This window comes from Bombus pyrosoma, linkage group LG16, assembly GCF_014825855.1.
Source record: "Bombus pyrosoma isolate SC7728 linkage group LG16, ASM1482585v1, whole genome shotgun sequence".
Lineage (NCBI taxonomy): Eukaryota > Metazoa > Arthropoda > Insecta > Hymenoptera > Apidae > Bombus > Bombus pyrosoma.
This window is the reverse complement of record NC_057785.1, coordinates 1,507,582-1,526,912: the sequence shown is the minus strand read 5'-3', so window position 1 is coordinate 1,526,912 and position 19,331 is coordinate 1,507,582. Positions and strand designations below refer to the sequence as shown.

The window sequence follows — 19,331 nt, the reverse complement described above, 5'->3', positions numbered from 1 at the left end:
TTAATTTAAACAAATGTTCAGTTCGCACGGTGGTTGAATTTGACAAGATTTCATGGCACAGAATTAAACTGTTGTATTATATTTTTTTAAGATGACAAAAATAAATAAGAGAATTCAAACGACGTGCTGTTTTTCAGAACTTAGGACAATTGCTTTATTGGATAAAATAATTTTCAGAAAATTCCGATTGATCAAAACGGTGAAGAGAAAAGCGAGGGACAATTTTCTTTACAACTTTTCTAGTAGCCTGAAAGGGAAATTTAAACAGCGCGTTTTCAAGAGTTATGTCGCAACTGATGATGTAAAAATGAGTCAAAAAAAGAGAAAACAATTATTTCGTAGAATAAGAAAATTTCATTTCCGAGAAAATCGAACTTAAACATGTGACGAGTATACTTGAAACTTGGCTAATTGCGAATCGAACAGGAGCAATTAATCGACAGGAGATAAAACCACGCGTGAGAATAAGCGGAAAATTCAGGATAAAATTCTTTTAGAATATGCTTTGTCTTGGAGAAAAATAAATTTTTTCCATCGGACTTTATCTTCTCGAAAATGAAGCCTTAAACGAATAAATGTTATTCTCTGGCTTCTTTTCGTACCTAAAATAATCTCCTGTTGATGAAAGAGTAGTTTGTGCTACTTAGCCGAGGTTAAATGTACGTGAGAAATTTTCAAGCTCGTTTTTCTCAGCAAATTCTGTCTTTGAAGATCTTATTCTTTGAACATCGATCGAGAGAGAATCATCTGCCGGTCGATTTGTAATCCGTGAATCGCGACATAATTGTGGAAAACACGTTGCTTAAATTTTAAAATAAAAAACGATTTTCGCTATTTCGATCGATCAAAATTTTCTCAGAATATTTTCCCTACGCGTCATCCAGCAAACTGATCCTTGTAGCTTCCAAAAACATGTCGGTCGTTTGGTCCAATTTGAGAAGAATTATTCTATTTTAAAAAGTATCCACGACTGTGATTAATCTTTCTGAAATAAATGTACACGTTATTTTAGATTTACACAAGCGGAGAAAATATTTCCACGAGTATCGGTTTGTTTGATTTTCTCGTTTGCTCGGTCCAACTTACACGACGTCAGACGGTAGGTTGTGAGGTTTCAGGCTGCAAGGTAGGTTATTTAAAGTCGTGAAAACTGTGACGTGAATTAAACTCAGCCGGCTCTTGCAATTCACCGTTACTCACGACTTTCGAGCTTCCTCAACTATAAAGTGTTTTATAGCGTGTCAACGTCACGCTGATGTTTTCCAAATTAACACTTGCTTCTGCAAACCGATTCTTTCCTATGAATAAATCAATCAACTCGAGCAGCGTGTCTATCTGTTATTGCTATTCCAAATACCATGTTACAGAGTATTTTCAGTGTATCCATATCAATCTATTAAAAGTCAGGCAAGAAAATAATACGTATGAATTATCGTAAATAGAAAGTCATTAAAAAAGCACGGATGTTAAAAGTCCATCTAACGTAACGCGATAATATTGGGTTGGCAACTAAGTGATTGCGGATTTTGTCGTTAGGTGGTATTGACAAAATCCGCAGTCACTTAGTTGCCAACCCAATAATAGCTCGATCGTGCGACACAGATTCGTCGATTACATGAGAAACTGTTGAAAATAACAGCGTGAGTCCTTGCTCGCCATCTATATGCAGATGTGCTAGTTACAATAAATAGTAACTAGAAGATAGTTCTAGATATAATCGATAGGTTTAAGATCTTCTTTTCTTTTTATCCCTAGTCCATGTAAGAATGTGCAATAAAGGCTATTCAGCTCAGAACGGTGTGATAAATTTATCCGACAAATAAACTAATAGCTATTGTGATCATACCTCTAAATACAGAAATAGCAACGGGTTATGGGGCCCAGGTACAATAAATAGTTATTAATTTATTGAAAATATTATTAATAGTAATAATATTGAGGAGCGCAGAAGATAACCTAAAAATGAAAAAAAAGCGCAATCGATGATTCAGTGTTGAATATCATAAAGGCGATTTATCGAATGTATAACAAACGCTTGCGTGATAATATAATTATCAAAAGAATATAGAAATGTCGATCGGGGCGAGTTTAAGTGCTAAAAAGCTAAATAAAGAAATAACAACAGAAACGTTTCTTGTTTTCCGTTGTTTTAAACTTGTGAAATTGAAACGAGTGGAGAACGTGGCAGAAAATTTGTCCCAATTGCAGTCTCGATTTCGGGAAAATCGAATTTGAAAACCTGTCAGGTTTTGCAGTGCACCAAGTGCAGTTTTATAACTTTAACGAAGTACGTTGAAACTCTGAAAGTAAACACACACAGAGAGAACGTGGAGTTACTTGAAATTTAGGAATTCTAATTTCGTCCTTTTCTTGGAGGATACGAATAAGAGAAATTAAAGAGAAAATATTTGATCGTGGTCGTACGGTATCAAAGGTGTAATTAAGAAAACGTTCGTCTTGATATTTAATTAATCGTATTAATTGCGTAACTGTCATGTCGCTAAAAACACTTTCCAGTGGAATGACGATAATTAACGAACGATTTTTAGATTTTATTTTCGGTATATAATTACAAGGTGTTTAAAGAAGAGGCCAGCTCCTGCTCGAGCAATTAAATTGGGAAAAGTTTCACGTAATTAGAATCTGTCGTGTGAATGCAACAAAGTAATGAATCCTCGGGCTTAATTGAACGTAAATAATACCCTGGGAATTCCAGCCTTCTTTCTTATCGTTTCAGCACATTCGCGAAATATGAAATCAATAAAACTTCTCAAATATCCATATTAATCGTAGGTTATTCTTTTGAAACATCTACCTTGAAAGGAGAATAAACGACGCTATTTCGTTTAACGCGTGTATCTTTAATTTCGAAATCGTTTATATTCCAAGAATCGATTTCTCTGGCTGAATTTACCGCGTCGTATGAAAAACGTTCGAAGCAAACGAGAGAATTCTATCGATCAATTCTTCGTTTATTTAAGATCAATAAAAGACGCGAGAAAAATAAAGGAACATAAACAGTTGAAGGAAAAAATAAACGTAAGAATTTTGTTATACCGTTAGACATTCTCATTTTCAATTACGGTTCGTCCATTTCCATAAAAAGTTCGCTTCTTCAAACATTTCTACGAACAGTAAGATAAATCAGAGATCAAGCAATGGAAGATTCCATTCCACCAGCAAAGTCCTATTATTGCCAGTTTCAACGTAACCTAAAGAGTAGCCGTCCGAAAATAAAACAGGCAACGTAAAGAAGCCAATAATGAAATTTGATTACCGTTTTAAAGCACGTCGGCAAATCCTCGCGAGAATATAAAGCACCTAATAAGTGAGCATCCTCTGGCATATAGCAGATTTCAACCGAAATCCCAGTGATCCTCGAAACGAAACAGCGCCCTCTTTTAGCGCACATTCGTACACAAGCGTTTGGCTCTCGTGAACATTTTTGCAAACTTCAGTTGATGTGAAAAAATCGTCGAAAAGTTGTCAAAATTCTTGGAGATTCGAACAGTGGAAAAATTATTGATCGTTACGTGTAAGAAAATTAGTCTTTGTAGAAGCTATTTGTCTGCATTTACGCAAACAAGTGTTTCACAATTCTTCCAACAATCCATTTACGTATATCGCGTTGAGTGGAAGTTTCGTGCGTTTTTGAAGAGATGTCTCTGTGTCGTTTCGCTCATACTTCTTACTTGGTTAGTCCCTCGTTCTTTATAACTTTATTTAGTACTTTGGTCGTACTCGCGAGTAGGTAAATTTCAAGCGCCCTATTTGCGTATCTTCGTTGCTAAAACTATTGCTAAACGCGAAAATGTCTATCGATAAGACGCGTGTTCGTCACGTGCCGCTGCTTTAAAAGTGTCGTAGGGGAATTACAGGTACAGGAACAGTGGAAAACGTTTGTAAAGCGTATGGAGAAGATTCGTATGTGTTACAAAAATAGTTGAGAAAATTCCCATCGACAGATTTTGTCTGAGACGAATGATCGTGTTCCGGGTGACCGGAAGTAACACAATTGAGGATAATTTGATGGCGATGATCGCTAGAAATCGTCGAATTATTTTCGTCACAGTTTTCATCGCCCTGGAATGACTGGAAAATTGAACCTTTTGAAAATTGAAAAATTAAAACGCCCGAAGTTTTCCTGCAACCTGTTGCTTTTTTTAAATTTAAAACGTAGCTATTTCCGAATAATTCGCTAATTTAGCGTTGCAACAGGCTTCTTGCCAAATTCGAAATGAACCTTTCGACATTAACGCTGAAACGAATTTCTTTCATTTCGATGTCGAGATGACACTCTTCGTCAGTTACGAGCGCTTAGCGTGCAGCTTCCGTTTGATGTGTCGTAATTTTTCAACTTGAGAATGCGGTCGTGTGGTACTCGTATTCCCTGCGACGAGAATAGTCGCTGAATCGAAATATCAGCGATGGAATGCCGATCGAAATGTCCTTGTATCGTAAAAAGTACTATACTTTGGTTCTGTATTTTGTAACATTCAATGAACATTGTATTTTCGCATATTGACAGTTCCTTGCGCATGTTTACGTGTAGAAGTCCAAACACTATCTCTTCATAGTAACCTATGACAGTTTAATGGATAAATTGTAATTTATCGTATACTTTTGTGACAATTACAAGAATTATCGAATTAGAATTAGTAAGGAATCTTGCAACATTTTCAATGGTTTTATTATTTTGTCCACGCAGTTTCATAAAATTAGCCGCTGGATGGCGCTGCTAATGAACGGCCACGTTTTCGTATTTATAAGAACACTTGCTTCTTTTTGCTTCCTCAGCGTTGAAAGTCTCATCAACGATTCATCAACGGCTGAATATTTTCAATTTCCTAGCTAACCTACGCTCTCTGAAGAATAAGTTGCAACATCTGGGTTGGTTCGACCACCTGGTGCAATTCCATCGAAAGCTTCACAACGTTGTCATATGTATTCTCTGCCTTTAAAACCCTTCATCACTCATCGAGTCAACTTCATCGCTAATCATCCTTTTGCTGAATCTGCGTTTCTCACCAAGAATCGCGACCGCAAAGTGTCACGAGGCAAACCATCATTTCGTCTTACCTAACGATCGTACCTAAGCGAACCAAGTGGCGATATCGACGGTCTATGCAAACTCCATCCATCCATGCAGCGATCTCCAAAAATATTGCCGCCGCGAGTGCTGCGAGACCCATCACTGTGAAGAAGTCGTGCTCTCGAGCAGAGTCGGATCGCGGTCCAAGGTGCCAGGCGTATTCCTGCAAAGGCATTCGATCGTTAGTTAAAGGGCAATCCGTTAAAGGTGCAGAGAGGCGCAGGGGAAGGTTCCCCCGACGCCTGGTACGCACACAATACCCCGGCCGCAGAACAGATAGAGAACGAGAAGAGAAGAGAAGAGAAGAGAACGAAACGCGTCCGGAGGGTCCCGTGCCGGCAGATGAATCCTAAGCAATTTCTCGCTGGTCGGGCCTCTTTGATGCTTTGAACTCTCACCGCGCTAACCGATCCTCCTGGTAATCACGCGGCCCTTGCCACGCCCCGAAAAACACCTTCGATCCTCCAGTCTCTCGCCTCTTGCTCTCTTCTCAGCCTCCTTTGATCCTTTTCTCCGCTCGAAAACACGCTCTTCCTTTTTCTTTTTTTATCCCTTGGCCTCGTCCTATCCTTCTTCGCTCTAAGCTGTGGCATTTACTCTGTTTCTATCTGTTCGCTCTACTCTTCAGTCTCTTCGAAGGTTCTTATATATCTCTTCTCTTTTTTCTTCTTTTCTTGCTCGCTTTTTGTCTTTTTCATTTGCTTTCGTTCGTTCGAGCTTGGATCACATAAGAGGAGAACACTGTTTTCGATGGTTCATCGACGTGTTTCTCGCTACGTCTAGCAGTTCGTTGCTGCGTTTCAGCGACTTCTCCGCATCCAGAGGCTTCTCAGGCCGAGTTTACACCAAAGCAGCGATAGCGTTATACCGTAAACAGTTATCGAATTTCACGAATCTACTCGCAAACTCGTCTACAACGATTCCAAAGTCATCTAAACTCGGTCTGGTCCCTCGATCGCAGCGCCCTTAAGGCTGGTTCACACACGGCCAGTAGTTTAAGTGCGTTCAAGCAGCGAGTAACGCCGAATTGACGCTATTTGCGTTGCAGGATCACCGTGGACAAAAACGAAAATGTTATGTTTCCACCAATCAACAGCGTAAATTCAGCTCCGCTCGCCTGCTTTGCTCGATTAAACCTGTGGCCGTGTGTGAAGCAGCCTTTACAGCACTCGGACGTTCGATTTCCGGTTCGACGTGCGATCGCCGAGCAACGAAACGACGCTCGTCCTGCGCTTGAATATTCGCAAAGCGGAGGGAAAAAGGGCGTCCGCAGAAGTCGGTGAAAACGCACCTTCACGAGGGCGCGCGACTGCCGACAGTGGCGACTAATGTCTGCACGCGCGAGCGCACGAGCGAACGTGTTTTCTTGGCACCTGTTTCACTCCTCGTTTCGAAGGTTTTTCTGCCTACCGCCACGCTCTGCGTTTCCTCCTTCGCTCGTTTCTTTGGCAAGGGTTTAGGAAGCTGCAGCGCTCCATGATAATACGCCGGAGCTTCCGTTTCTTTTTGTCCGCCTGACTCGTACAGATCGCGTCTTACGTATTTATATTGGGTTGACAACTAAGTGATTGCGGAGTTTGTCATTACCACCTAGTGGCAAAATCCGCAATCACTTAGTTGCCATCCTAATACATCGTGATCTTGTCATTCGGCGAAGTAGTAGATATTTCTTCACATTAAACAGGTAACTTGCGACGCGCAGCTACTGCAACAACGAACATGGAGTACAAAAATGGGTAGCAGTGTGAATCCATCTATCCTCGTAGCGACATGTTGAAACTTACGGTTGTCGTTGAGAAATATACGGCCATTTAATTGTTTTTCACGGAATACAAATCGGTTAGAAAATTGCAAGCAGGAAGGCTCGACATGAGAATCCTATCGCGGTATATCGCGAGATAAAATTTGTTGTTGAAGGGCAGCGAAAGGATGGGCATCTAAGAAGCGCCAACCTGTCGATCGATAAACTATCTTCCATTTTATTATCGTTTTATGTCACGACAGGAAGGGAACGCATTACAACACTCCGTGTTTATTATTATAGCGTCGTTTTATCTTACGAATATTTTGGAATACCGTGGAATTGGAAAGGCAGCGACGTGTATCTTAAAAATGGAAAATATGCACGAAAGATGAAAATAAATGGGAAATTGGGATACGTGGGATTGCGGACGTGGCAAATATTGAAAGTAATAAAATTTCAGGTTGATACGATCCCATTACCGCTCATGACGCCATAATCACAACCGTGGGATCTGATTTCAAGCTTTTGATCGGCAATTCCGGAGATTGTATCTCTAACGACCTCGATCGGCTCTTTAATTTTTCCTCCTTCCTCTTCCTTATCCTTCTGTGCGCAGCATCAAACTACATAATCAGTATAAATTATGCATCTTCTTGTTAAAAAAAAAGCCACGATAAATTTTCGCTTATATAAATTTTCCTGTTCATGTTGCTCTTGTTTTTGCTTTTATAATTATGTCGCTATTAAATAGCTCGCTACAAAACGATTGATATTTTTCCCTCTGTCGTTTCTTCGGTTAAAAGCAACAAACGATCCTCTCTTTCGAGTAGTTATTTTTTATTTGTATTAGAAATCAAATTTACCCGAGCCTGCCTCCCATATATAATCATTCACAAAGAAAACATACAAAAGGAAGGACGGATGAAAACGTAAGGTTAATAAGTTTACAGTAGAAGCCAATAATACAGCAGGGGAGAAAAAAGCGGAATCTCAGATGTTAACCGAACAACTATAATCATTAATCAAATCTCCCTCGCCCTTTTCTCGCTGCCCCGATCCTCCCTCAGCGATAAGTAATTCATTAGGCATTGACTAACTCCATCTGGCCGTCTATTAAGAAGGCCAGCGAGAGGGAAGAACCGTGACCAATTGAGTAAATAATACACGTGAAATTTGAGAAAGTCCGCTGTCCTTCGCTGTGAAACTTGCTGAGAGCGAAACGCAGGATAATAGAAATAATGATCCGTCCAAGAGCTGATTAATTTCAATCTTCCGCTGCACGCCTCTCCGTACAATCTGCCGCTCTATCGGTTTCCTTCGTCCAAATTTCGCTTCTTATTCTTCTTCTTCTTCTTCTTCTTCTTCTCTGCCAACGGTATACGTAAACGTTATTGAGACGATTAAAAAATCAACCGATGTTCATGAACTTGCGAATTTTGACTGGAAAGTTTAATCGTGCGCATCAATGTATGGAAGTTGTGAAAAATATTTCTACGACATGTTAACGTAATACTTACGGTCTTTAGGGTGTAAAAGGAGTCTGTGTTTAAGCGCCCTTTCTTCCATGTGTCATCCGGCGCGTATGATATCTGGAATATGCGTATCCTTGGATTAACCGGTCATTCATTCATCCAGTTGAGGTCGCATGAAGACCGGTTGAAAGAAACTGCGCCGTAATTGCTGCCAAAATTGAAATTCCTCCGCGAAATGCCAGAAAACAAAAAAGAAACAGAAGAGCAGCGGGACATCAAGAGTTACATCAAGACGCTCGTACCAAAATCTAACGACCACCGACAAACCAGGACGAACGAGCGGCCAAGGCAGCAGCGCGAGAAGGCGACGAAGACCCCAGAATAGGATCAAGGACACGAGCAAAATAGCCGGCGAAGAAGAAGACGAAAATCAGCGAAGAACAAGAAGAAGAGGAAAATAGCGGAGGAAGAAACAGGCGAAGACGAAGAGGAGGAAGATGCAAGGAAAGGAGCAGCACAAAGGGAAGCAAAGGAGAGGCACAAGAGCAAGCAAGATGGTAAAAGGAGGAGAAGGATGCTCCTAATTCGTAGTTCGGGGCGGGGTTTTTTTCGGCGATAGAGAGGAGGAGAGCAAGGATGAGCGTTGGCGAAACGGAGACAGAGCCAGGCACAAAGCGAGCTGAGGTATAAATTGGTTTGTTTGCCGCGGAGATAAAAGGGGCCGCTAAATGTTATCTTTAAGGTGTCGGATCAACGCAAATGTGGCTGAGTTACTCGTAATTATAGTATACACGGGCCGAGACCCTCGCCTCTACCTGCCGCGCCATCGGCCGCCGCTCTCCTCTCTTCTTCTCCTTTCTCTTTCTCTCTCTGCTGCCTCGTTTCAACCCATTGGCGTAACTATCGATCGCGATCCGATCTACGGGCCGAGATACCGACCGACAGAGGCGATACTTGTTTGGTTAGATCGGAATACCCACGGGTGGGGCAACGAGCAGCGCGAGGGACCATCCTCTCTATCTTCGGACAACCACTTGGCTTGGATCAGAAGCGATATGCTGTTGCTCGCCTTGATATACACACTCTATGAAGAACTCTCTAAGGCAGTCAGTTTATTGGTTTCTACAAGAGGGTGTTTTGTTTAGACGCTTAGAGATGGAGCTGGCGGAATGCTGCAGTTAGAGAGAACATGAGCAAGGAAACGAATTATACTCACGGTTCTCGCGACTTATTGCCATTTAATTCTCTTGATACGCACAGTTCCGACTTCTTCGCTAGACAAACGCTGCTCTCGTTATCGAAACGAGGGCAAGGATGCGATGTACGTAGACATATATACGTAGGTGAGAAGACAGATTAGAATACTTGAAATTTGAAGAGCCGACAACTCATTTGAATAGCACGTTGCTTATGATATGAACCACTTACCTAGCGAACGATTTCTTTTTAACAAAAAAGTTGGTCTTTCGTGGATCTTCTTTGTTTATATTTTCTAATATCTGCTAAAAAGAAACAAAAGGTTGGTGGGGGTACCAACGGCGCACAGAATTCCCAAGGAGCGATCACCCATCTTAGTACTTCTCCGTGCCACGCGCTGCTTATCCTGGCGATCGGATGAAAACCAGCATTTTCAGCGCGCTTTCGTCGTTGGCGCAAGTTGTGTGTTTTTCTAGAGTAATGAAAGACACAGTTAGATAAAACTTGAGATGAGTATTAAGTTAAATGAAAATAATTTTAATCAATTTCATTGGCTTTTGCATTGCCAGAAAATACAGTTTTAAATGTCCATATATACGTGTACATACGTTTCATAAAATATGGATAGAACATAATTAACTATGAGAAGATATATATTATTAACGTTTTGTTGGAGAATTATTTCGTTTCTTTCAATGACAACATAAAGGATAGAAAGATACGAAAGCATAGTACTTGTAAAGATCTGATATAGCACTTCCCATTTCCATAAATACAGGCCTTGCAGGACAAAGATAAGGAAAAAAGTAGAAATGTTCGGGAGACCATCTATCTTCAATGGGAAAAAGAGTGGTAGGTAAAAAAACACAGTAAGGAAGTATACATAAAAAAGAAAGTAGAATACATATATGTAATTATATGTATCCCACGTAGATAATTATTTGCTTTGAGCTTCTATGTTCTATCGACGCTAACGTTTTATGTCTACTAATAATAAAGGGAAACACCGTGGAACATCGAAAATTACCAGTTAACAAGAGCAATAAGGAAATTAATTGTACGACGTAACAAGCATGAATATCTTTTTAAATCAATACTTTGCCATGTATAGGATATAAAAGCAAAGATATTAATTAAATTACCTGTAACTTAAGTCGATAAATAGAATCGAATACCATTCGTATAAAAAGCACAATATCCAAAGGTAAAAGTGTCAATGATCATTGATTTCTTACTTGGAAATAAAATAAAATACGGAATTTACTGTTGTAAGGAAAATAAAAGTTTTCTGTTATCCAGATACATCTCATACGGATTTCGTATGGAAGCTATGAATTTTGTGCAAATTTTATATCTGAAATCATCTCGTAGAAACGACAAAAAAAGGGAATTCAAATAATTTCCTTTCTTTCCTCCTGTGTTTTACAATCTCCTTCTCCCTAGTTCCTTCATCGTGATACGAATAAACAACTTTATGGATCTTGGATAATTAGATAAGATTACCGTAATTATATGCAATTTATATAACACAATGTAGAGTCTGTTTCATGTAAAATACGTAATAAATTAAATACTACTTCTGCTGAGTCAATTTACATAATACATTTCTAATTAAATACGACCCTCGAAGTTATTAATAAACTCAAAATCAATTATTGAAATAGTGAATTAGTTATATCGGTTGAAACGTGCGACTGTTTAATTAATTCAGAATTAATTGGACATCAGATTATTCGTGATGGATGATTATAGTTATGGATTTAAACAGAACTTCGTATCTTGCAGAATATAAGAATTATTTCGCAAGCATAGATCCTTCCTTTTTACTGAGAAGCGAAGAAATATCCATATTATGAAAAGATACTGAAACAAAAAAATAGGACAATTATTTTCTACTAGATAAAATAAACGAGAATACCGGAAATCAGAATAATTATAATATTCGTATAACATTTAAAACAATGTGCATATTTGGCAAAAAAAAAATTCAATTTCAAGGTAAAGATGTATCGTTTTAGTAGATTTATCCTAAACTTCTGGTTTTTGAAGAGATTACGCCAATGGCGGTGCTTTTTATCTCAGTTTCCAACAAGATGGGACTCCCCATTGGTGCGGCTTGAACAGCCGCGCGTACAGTGGGGCCAACATTATAGTACAAAATAATAATTCATAAATTATACGCGCCGCGACCGTTTAGAGGCTTAGGTATACAGCTCACTGCACATGCAGGTGATTCTGCTGCAGGTATATCAATAAGCTTCGCTAGATATAACGGGTGACTTAAAAACACTCACCTCTTATGTCTTCCGTCTTATGGTACGAACATATGGGAAAACACTTTAAAGTCATAGTTTAGAAATAGTTTTAGAATTAATTCTTGCGTAATTATTGTAATTATCATAATCGTTAACTTTTTTATTATACCAAGCATAGACTGCCGTAGAAATGGGATATTATTTTTACTTCAATTCTGAAACCCAGTTATTTTTTCAATTTTTCATATAGCAAAAGGGCGTATGTGTTTATATCTAAAAAGAATCGTAAATTAAACTATAAATTAAGGAATAAAATATAATTGTTAAAGTAGTTATCGCTGGCAAAATTTAATTAATTTAACTTTTAATTTTAACTTTTTTGTTCAATTGATAACAGGGAAAATTCTTCAAAGTATATCCCTCTTATGAAAAAGTCTTTTATGTATACAGTGTGAAAATATGTATATATTTTGTTCTAATTAGTTACTTAATTAGTTACATTCGTTTAATGTCAAATGTGCTATTTTGGGCATGGTAGCGTTATCTATCGGTTGAAAATTGTACTTTGTGTTAGTTCCACTGATTCGCCTGTAGAGTAAATAGACTCGTAGTCAGCAGATCTGAAATCAAAAATAAACGAGCTGAACAATAATTAAAACATGGAAAATCAATCAGAAGTAGAAGAAATAACGAATAGCGATTGTGACGTTAAGTTTCATGATTTTGTGGCAAAAGTCGGTGACCTGTCAATCTCATGTCATGTAATTAAAATGGAAAATTCCCTTTATCTGTGGGTAGGTGATTATAATGAGAATGCCATGAATGATTTGTCATTCGCAATCAAATCACCATACGAAAAGGAACCACTTACAACGAAGGTTATGGGATCAATTGCCAATGAATTTTCAACCAGTCTTGCCAAGAGACTTTCAAAGAAACTTTCAATAGCTGTTTATGTCAGTTTTAACGTTCAGGTTGATAACTTATCTCTACCTGCAATTGAGAGGAGGTTACGAGATGAATTTAACTCACATCCTGAGATTTTCTGATTTATATTATTAAGTTGTACAGCGACATTCTAAAAGTACAACTTTTGTACTGTTCAGAACATATGTTTACAGTTAAGCCTTGTATATTTCGTATTAAACTTGATTTATATATAAAATAGGTATTCTTATTTATTTTAAGTATCTTAAATTTTAAATTATGTAGTAAGTACTAAGCGTGGTTTTAAAACTTCACAGAAACAAATATTTATTCTTGCAAATAAAGTGATTTTACATTTTATCATATGATAAAAGAATTAATTTGAATTTCATCGTCTAAATTGCCAATTTATATATATATAAAAACAATTTCATTGCAAGTGGTTAAAAGATTACATATTATTACCTTTTATCATTGTTGCATATAATTGTTTCAAATAATTATGCATAATTCTTGTGACATAGTCTGAAGATGATCTATAAGTTGAAAATATTAATTGTTTTTGTAACAAAACATCAATTTTATTACAAAAACTAAATTAATTAAAATTGCCACTTCTCATATATCAAATACATAATAATAATGGCACTTATTTTAAGCACTATGACAAAATAATACTCAAAATCATCTACAACATACTATTATATATATAAAGATACTATTTTTATTTCTATTAAAGAAGAAACTTGATAAACATCTTTCCTTTTTTTACAATAAAGACATATGAAGAAACATTTATATACATTAAAAAAATGTATATTATTTGAATTTTGGAAATAAAGTTAATATTTAACATTTCATTGGTAATTTATAAATCATGAAATTCTTAATGTCTGCTTATATGAAATTACTTTTACCTGTAGCAAATTATATTAGTAATACGTAATTTACGAATGAAATCGTTGCAATTATTTTTTAGCTTCAAATTTAAACTACATACTTGATTTTACATTTCATAATGATAGCAAACTTATGATAGGTAGGTTTTTAGTTTTAAGAAACTGCAAGTAATCTAGGGAATTTTTTGTTACAAGTCGAGGAATTGTACGCCTTAAAAAGGAATATCCGAACATTGGCTACTGATTGCAAACACGTGGTTACTTACGCATTGATTTCAATATTTATCCGGCATTGCACGTGTAACTTGATTTTTAGTTTTTCAAATATGTTTTCACAAAGTTTGTCGGTGTTTATTAAACGAGACGAAAAGTATGTGCAGAAACTCTCATTTTTTAGAATTGACAAAGTAAGTAAGAAACATTTTTTTAAAATATTTTAAATATCCTCTTTTCGTTTGTTAACATCACAATTGTCAATATCTCTGTTCTTATTTTTCTCTGCTATTACTATTTCTTATTGTATAAATTTCACATTCTTTTTTAGGTTACTGTTAGTAATTATGAGTTTTAGCAATATTTTCATCTAATTTTTAATATATAATAAATGGATGAAAATAATATGCCTTCAAACTGCGTTTATTTGTAACACATACAATGTTCATTTTATTCATTCATTTAATTTAATACGCGAAATAAGCCTGACAAAATTTATAGAAAATGCAAAACTTTTTTTAATGCTTTAATTACTGTTTATTTTTAAATTGAGTTTTGATTAAAATGTACCACGTGTCTGTCTGACTTTTTCATTATTTAATAATGTTATATTCTTCAAAATATATTTCATTAATCTTATTTCATAACATTGTGTAATTTTATTGTAGGAACCAAGCAAGGATGAGCATAAACAAATTTTAGATATTTTATGTGAATTCTTAATGAATCCAGAAACCACAGAGGATGTGGCAGAATGTTTCCCACAGTTATTGCCAGCATTAATTATGAAAAGCATTTCAATGGATAAAATTTCCTTTGATGACGAAGATTTGATTCATAAATTAAATTCAGTTATCTTAGCCAAATTACTTTCCAAGAATCGGGATATATTAGTGTATGTATTTTTAATGTTACATAGAATACTTTATATTTTATATTATTTTGTATGTATATATATATATATTTTTTTTTACACTAATATGTGATTATTAACAGCGAAAATATCATCATAAAATTATGTTCTCTTACTTATAGGCAATATATTTTAGGTTGAATAGTACTTTATTCAGCATTATAATTCTTTTCATGTTCCATAACATTTTAGGTTGAATCTTTCAGGCTGGAGAATATCCTACAAGGATACAAACAATATTTTTCTGATATTATGTGATATTCTGATTTCTGTGTATTATACTTTTTTTATTACTTAAATTTATAATTATCAATTGATGAAATGTGTAATAAATGTAAAATATATTTGGAAAAAATTAAAGGTCTTTGTAACACAGTATTCTGTGTTGTTTTCTTAGTTGTATTATTAATTTAGTGCAGGACATATACAAGTAATATTTTTCTTATTTCGTAAATATATAAGCATAGTCGTTTATGTTTAGTAGTATGTAAATTTGTATACTTTATAGCCTAATTATATTAAACTGTAATGTTAAAAAGTGTATATGAAAAAGTCTTGTTTATTTTATAGCAGTATTCAGTAGTATAAAGTATGTTTTCTGCAAATCAAATATATAATTACAGAAAAAAAAAGAATTATTAATTATTTAAAAAATAATTTTTGCCAACAGTTCTCTATTGAAAATAATTATAAGATATATTTAAATGATATAAAATTTGAAATTGATTTGTAAATGAATATTGTTTCATTACAGATTTGTTCTACATTATTTTGATGTAAATCCAGCTCCATTTGAACTTATAGAAGTTGATCGTGGTCCTCCTTTAAAGAGACGTAATAGGCAAAAAATAATATCTGTCACAAAAGTATCTGATTATGATTTAGTAACTGCTTGTTATGATATTCTATGTAGCGCACCAATACACTTCAAATATGCATGGAATTGGTCTAAATTTTATAAATATCTGACTCATGAAGATGGAGGTGTTAGATGGTAAGATATGAAATTAAAAAATATGATATTTCCTTTTAAATAAAATTACTAATAGGAAAAGATTTTAATCCAATGATTTTTATTAAATGGAGTAATTGTTTAGGAATAAATTTGATAAAATTCCATTATAAATAAGTAAAATAAAAAAGTGTCTTAAGTCAAAACAAAATATACAAGAATAATTTTTAATTATCTTTCAGGGTAGCAATAAATTGTATTGCTATTGTATTAGGAATGTCAGAATCTTGCTATCTATCTCATGTGAGTAATTTTGTTTCTAACAATCAAGAGTATTTTGTTAAAAGTAAAAAAGTTAATCGAAATAATATAACATGTGAAGATACCAAAGAAATAGATGATATTCCTCATGTACCTTCTGTAGTTTCCATTGGAGGAATTTTACTTCCAATATTTGAAAAATCGGGAAATAGAAATGAATTGAATCTAATTCCTGTGCCATCTACGCGACAAAATTTACGGAATTTAGCTTTGGCAGTCTCTTCCAATAAATGTATATGTTTGCAAGGTGCAGTTGGTTCTGGAAAGACTGCATTAATAGAATTCTTAGCTCAAGCTACCGGTCACGATGCACAGAAATTTGCAAAAGTGCAATTAGGTGATCAAACAGATTCTAAAATGTTATTAGGAATGTACAGATGTACTGATATTCCTGGAGAATTTTTATGGCAACCAGGAATATTGACTGAAGCTGTATCATCTGGCAAATGGCTGCTTTTAGAAGATATTGACTGCGCTGCAACAGATGTTATTAGTGTTATCAGACAACTTATAGAAACTAAAACATTATCAGTCCCTGGATACAGAGACTTGATACATGTGAAAAGTGGGTTTCAGTTGTTTGTTACTAGAAGATTGAGTTCTGGAGGAACACAAAAATCATTTCAAATGCCAATGCAGAAACAGTGGTCTTGTGTTAACATAGAATCCTTATCAAGGAAAGAACTCATTACAATTGTCCAAACCTTATTTCCAATATTGCATACTGTAGCTGTAAAAATGGTTGATGTGTTTTTATTGTTTTCTGCTGGAAACCATGAAGATGACATTGTGAATAGTGTAAGAAATACTAGACAAATTTCTACCAGGGATTTGATTAAGTGGTGCTTTAGAGCTGTAGTTGATTTTGATGTATCCTCACCTGCTTCGGGCCTGAAAATCTTTCAAGATGCTTTAGATGTCTTTTGCTGCTCTGTGCCTAATCCCGGTATGTAAAGTATACTTTATAAAAATATCTATTATTGCTGAATGATTGTTTATAATACTGCAATTAAATGTTCTTATGAAGAAATTTCATAAGTAATGAATCATGTTGTTGTCTTTTTATTTCAGTACAACGTTTAGATTTGGCAATAGCTGTGGCACACAAATTAGGTATTGTAAAAACAAAAGCAGAATTTTTTTCTCAAGTACATAAACCATCTGTAAATCTCCACAAAGAATGCCTTATTGTTGGTAGAGCAAAGTTAGATATAAAAAAAGCTGATAGAGTTAAAATAGAGTCTAGAAGTTCCAATTTTTCTTATACAAGACCATCTGTATGTCTTTTGGAGAGAATAGCTAGTTGCATTGTACAAAAAGAGCCAGTTCTTCTAGTTGGAGAAACTGGCACAGGGAAAACAAGTTGCGTACAATACCTTGCGCAGATAACAGGCCATAAGTTGATAGTAATAAATATGAACCAACAGAGTGAAAGTACAGATTTACTTGGTGGCTACAAACCGGTAGATCTTAAACTTTTGATTCTTCCAATTCGCGAAGAATTCGAGATTTTGTTTCGATCTTATTTTGCAATTGAACCAAACTTAAAATATTTGAATCATATTGGGCGTTGCTTTGAAGGAAGAAAGTGGAAGATGTTGATTACTTTAATGATTCATAGCACTAGTGCTGCTTTGAAAAGACTGAAGACGTCTACAAAAAAGCAAAATGAGGTAGAAATTTTAAAGAAATGGGAGAAACTAGCAGAGAAATTAGAAAAACTTCAGTCTCAGGTGCAGAGTCAGTTCTCTTTAGCATTTTCATTTGTAGAGGGTAGTCTAGTCAAAGCACTGAAAAATGGAGACTGGGTTTTGTTAGATGAGATAAATTTAGCTACTGCAGAAACATTAGAATGTCTTTCTGGTTTATTAGAAGGATCTTGCGGATCTCTATCTTTATTAGAGCGTGGAGACAAAGAACCAATTAAAAGGCACAAAGACTTTGCAATTTTTGCTTGTATGAATCCTGCAACAGATGTTGGGAAAAAAGATCTTCCCATGGGTCTGAGGAATAGATTTACAGAATTCTTTGTTGATGAACTTACAGAAAAATCAGATTTACAACTTCTAGTGAGTTCATATCTGAATGACTTAAATCTGCCACCAGAAAAAATTGAAAACATTGTCAAATTTTACTTAAGTGTCAGGAAAGAAGCAGAAATCAGTCTTCTTGATGGAATTGGGCATAAGCCACATTACAGTTTGAGAACACTATGTCGTGCTCTAAGTGTGTCTGCACAGAATCCTTGTGGAAATATAATGAGATCTTTATATGAAGCATTTTGTTTAAGTTTTCTAACACAGTTAGATAGTAAATCTTACCCAATAGTACAAAGAATGATTGTAAAGGCTATCTTAGGAGAAAAAGCTGCCAGTGCTGTTATTGGAACTCCAATTCCAAGGCCACGTGGTCATGCTGAGAGCTTTATATGCTTTGAGGGCTATTGGATTTCTAGAGGTGATCTTGAGCCACAGATTCCAGAAGATGTAAGTTTGTATTCTTTTAAAGAGAATTTTACTAATAAGCAGTTTAGCTTTCATAAAAAGAAATTAAGCAGTGTGTTAAATATATATATATATATATATATATATATATATATATATATATATATATATATATATATATATATATATAAAAGAAACAGATCTTGTAGGCAAAGTAAGGTAAAGGTAAAGTAAATAAAACTTCTATATTTTCTTTGATTTTAGTATATCCTCACAGAAACAGTGAAGCAAAATTTGAAAGACTTAGTGCGAGTAGTATCTATTGGTAAAATGCCTATATTACTGCAAGGCGATACTTCAGTAGGAAAGACCAGTTTGATAACATACTTAGCGAAAGCTTCTGGACATACCTGTGTACGAATTAATAATCATGAACACACAGACCTGCAGGAATACGTTGGTACCTATGTAGCCGATTCTTCAGGAAAGTTAGTTTTTAAAGAGGGTATTCTAGTAGATGCTATGCGGAAAGGTATGACGAATTTAATTTTTGATTATTCATTTTATTATGATATTATATGTTTAATTACTTATTTTTATACCTCTAAAATAATTTAATATTCTTCAGGATATTGGATAATTTTGGACGAGTTAAATTTAGCACCTAGCGATGTTTTAGAAGCTTTGAATAGAGTTCTTGATGATAACAGAGAGTTGTTTATTCCTGAAACTCAACAAATTGTAAAAGCACATGATAATTTCATGCTTTTTGCTACGCAAAATCCTCCAGGTTTATATGGTGGAAGAAAGGTAATATTTTATAAACAAATAATCCATTTTAAATAGATGTATTGGTCTATAACAAATAATTTCTTATTAGTATTTCATGTGATTTTTTATTC

The 19,331-nt window shown here is 35.2% G+C and overlaps 1 protein-coding gene and 2 long non-coding RNA genes across 6 annotated transcripts in view; 1 reads left to right on the top strand and 2 right to left on the bottom strand.

Annotated features, from left to right (window-relative positions):
- Positions 1-219: 219 nt before the first annotated feature.
- On the bottom strand, positions 220-1,479 carry LOC122576183. Its single transcript, XR_006319665.1, has 3 exons — positions 1,358-1,479; positions 1,087-1,280; positions 220-985 (listed from the first exon to the last, which is right to left on the bottom strand). It is a non-coding gene; the product is annotated as an uncharacterized LOC122576183 (long non-coding RNA).
- Positions 1,480-6,355: 4,876 nt separating this feature from the next.
- Positions 6,356-12,027, bottom strand: LOC122576288. 3 transcript variants are annotated; one of them, XR_006319688.1, is made up of 5 exons: positions 11,800-12,027; positions 9,737-11,368; positions 9,525-9,593; positions 8,354-9,430; positions 6,356-8,202 (listed from the first exon to the last, which is right to left on the bottom strand). It is a non-coding gene; the product is annotated as an uncharacterized LOC122576288 (long non-coding RNA). The 3 variants fall into 3 exon arrangements; XR_006319686.1 differs by having other exon boundaries at positions 6,356-8,276; positions 9,525-11,368; XR_006319687.1 differs by having other exon boundaries at positions 9,525-11,368.
- Positions 12,028-12,219: 192 nt separating this feature from the next.
- LOC122576276 (midasin) overlaps positions 12,220-19,331 on the top strand; it is a 133,315-nt gene continuing 126,203 nt past the window's right edge. Inside the window, exons 1-7 of one of the 2 annotated variants that reach the window (XM_043746332.1) lie at positions 12,416-12,554; positions 13,782-13,993; positions 14,468-14,694; positions 16,363-16,931; positions 17,057-18,471; positions 18,694-18,961; positions 19,058-19,239. In XM_043746332.1, coding sequence (XP_043602267.1) covers positions 13,913-13,993; positions 14,468-14,694; positions 16,363-16,931; positions 17,057-18,471; positions 18,694-18,961; positions 19,058-19,239 — 2,742 coding nt within the window. In that variant the 5' untranslated portion in view covers positions 12,416-12,554; positions 13,782-13,912. Of the gene's footprint in view, positions 12,555-13,781; positions 13,994-14,467; positions 14,695-16,362; positions 16,932-17,056; positions 18,472-18,693; positions 18,962-19,057; positions 19,240-19,331 lie in introns of both variants that reach the window. The other variant, XM_043746331.1, reaches the window with a different exon arrangement.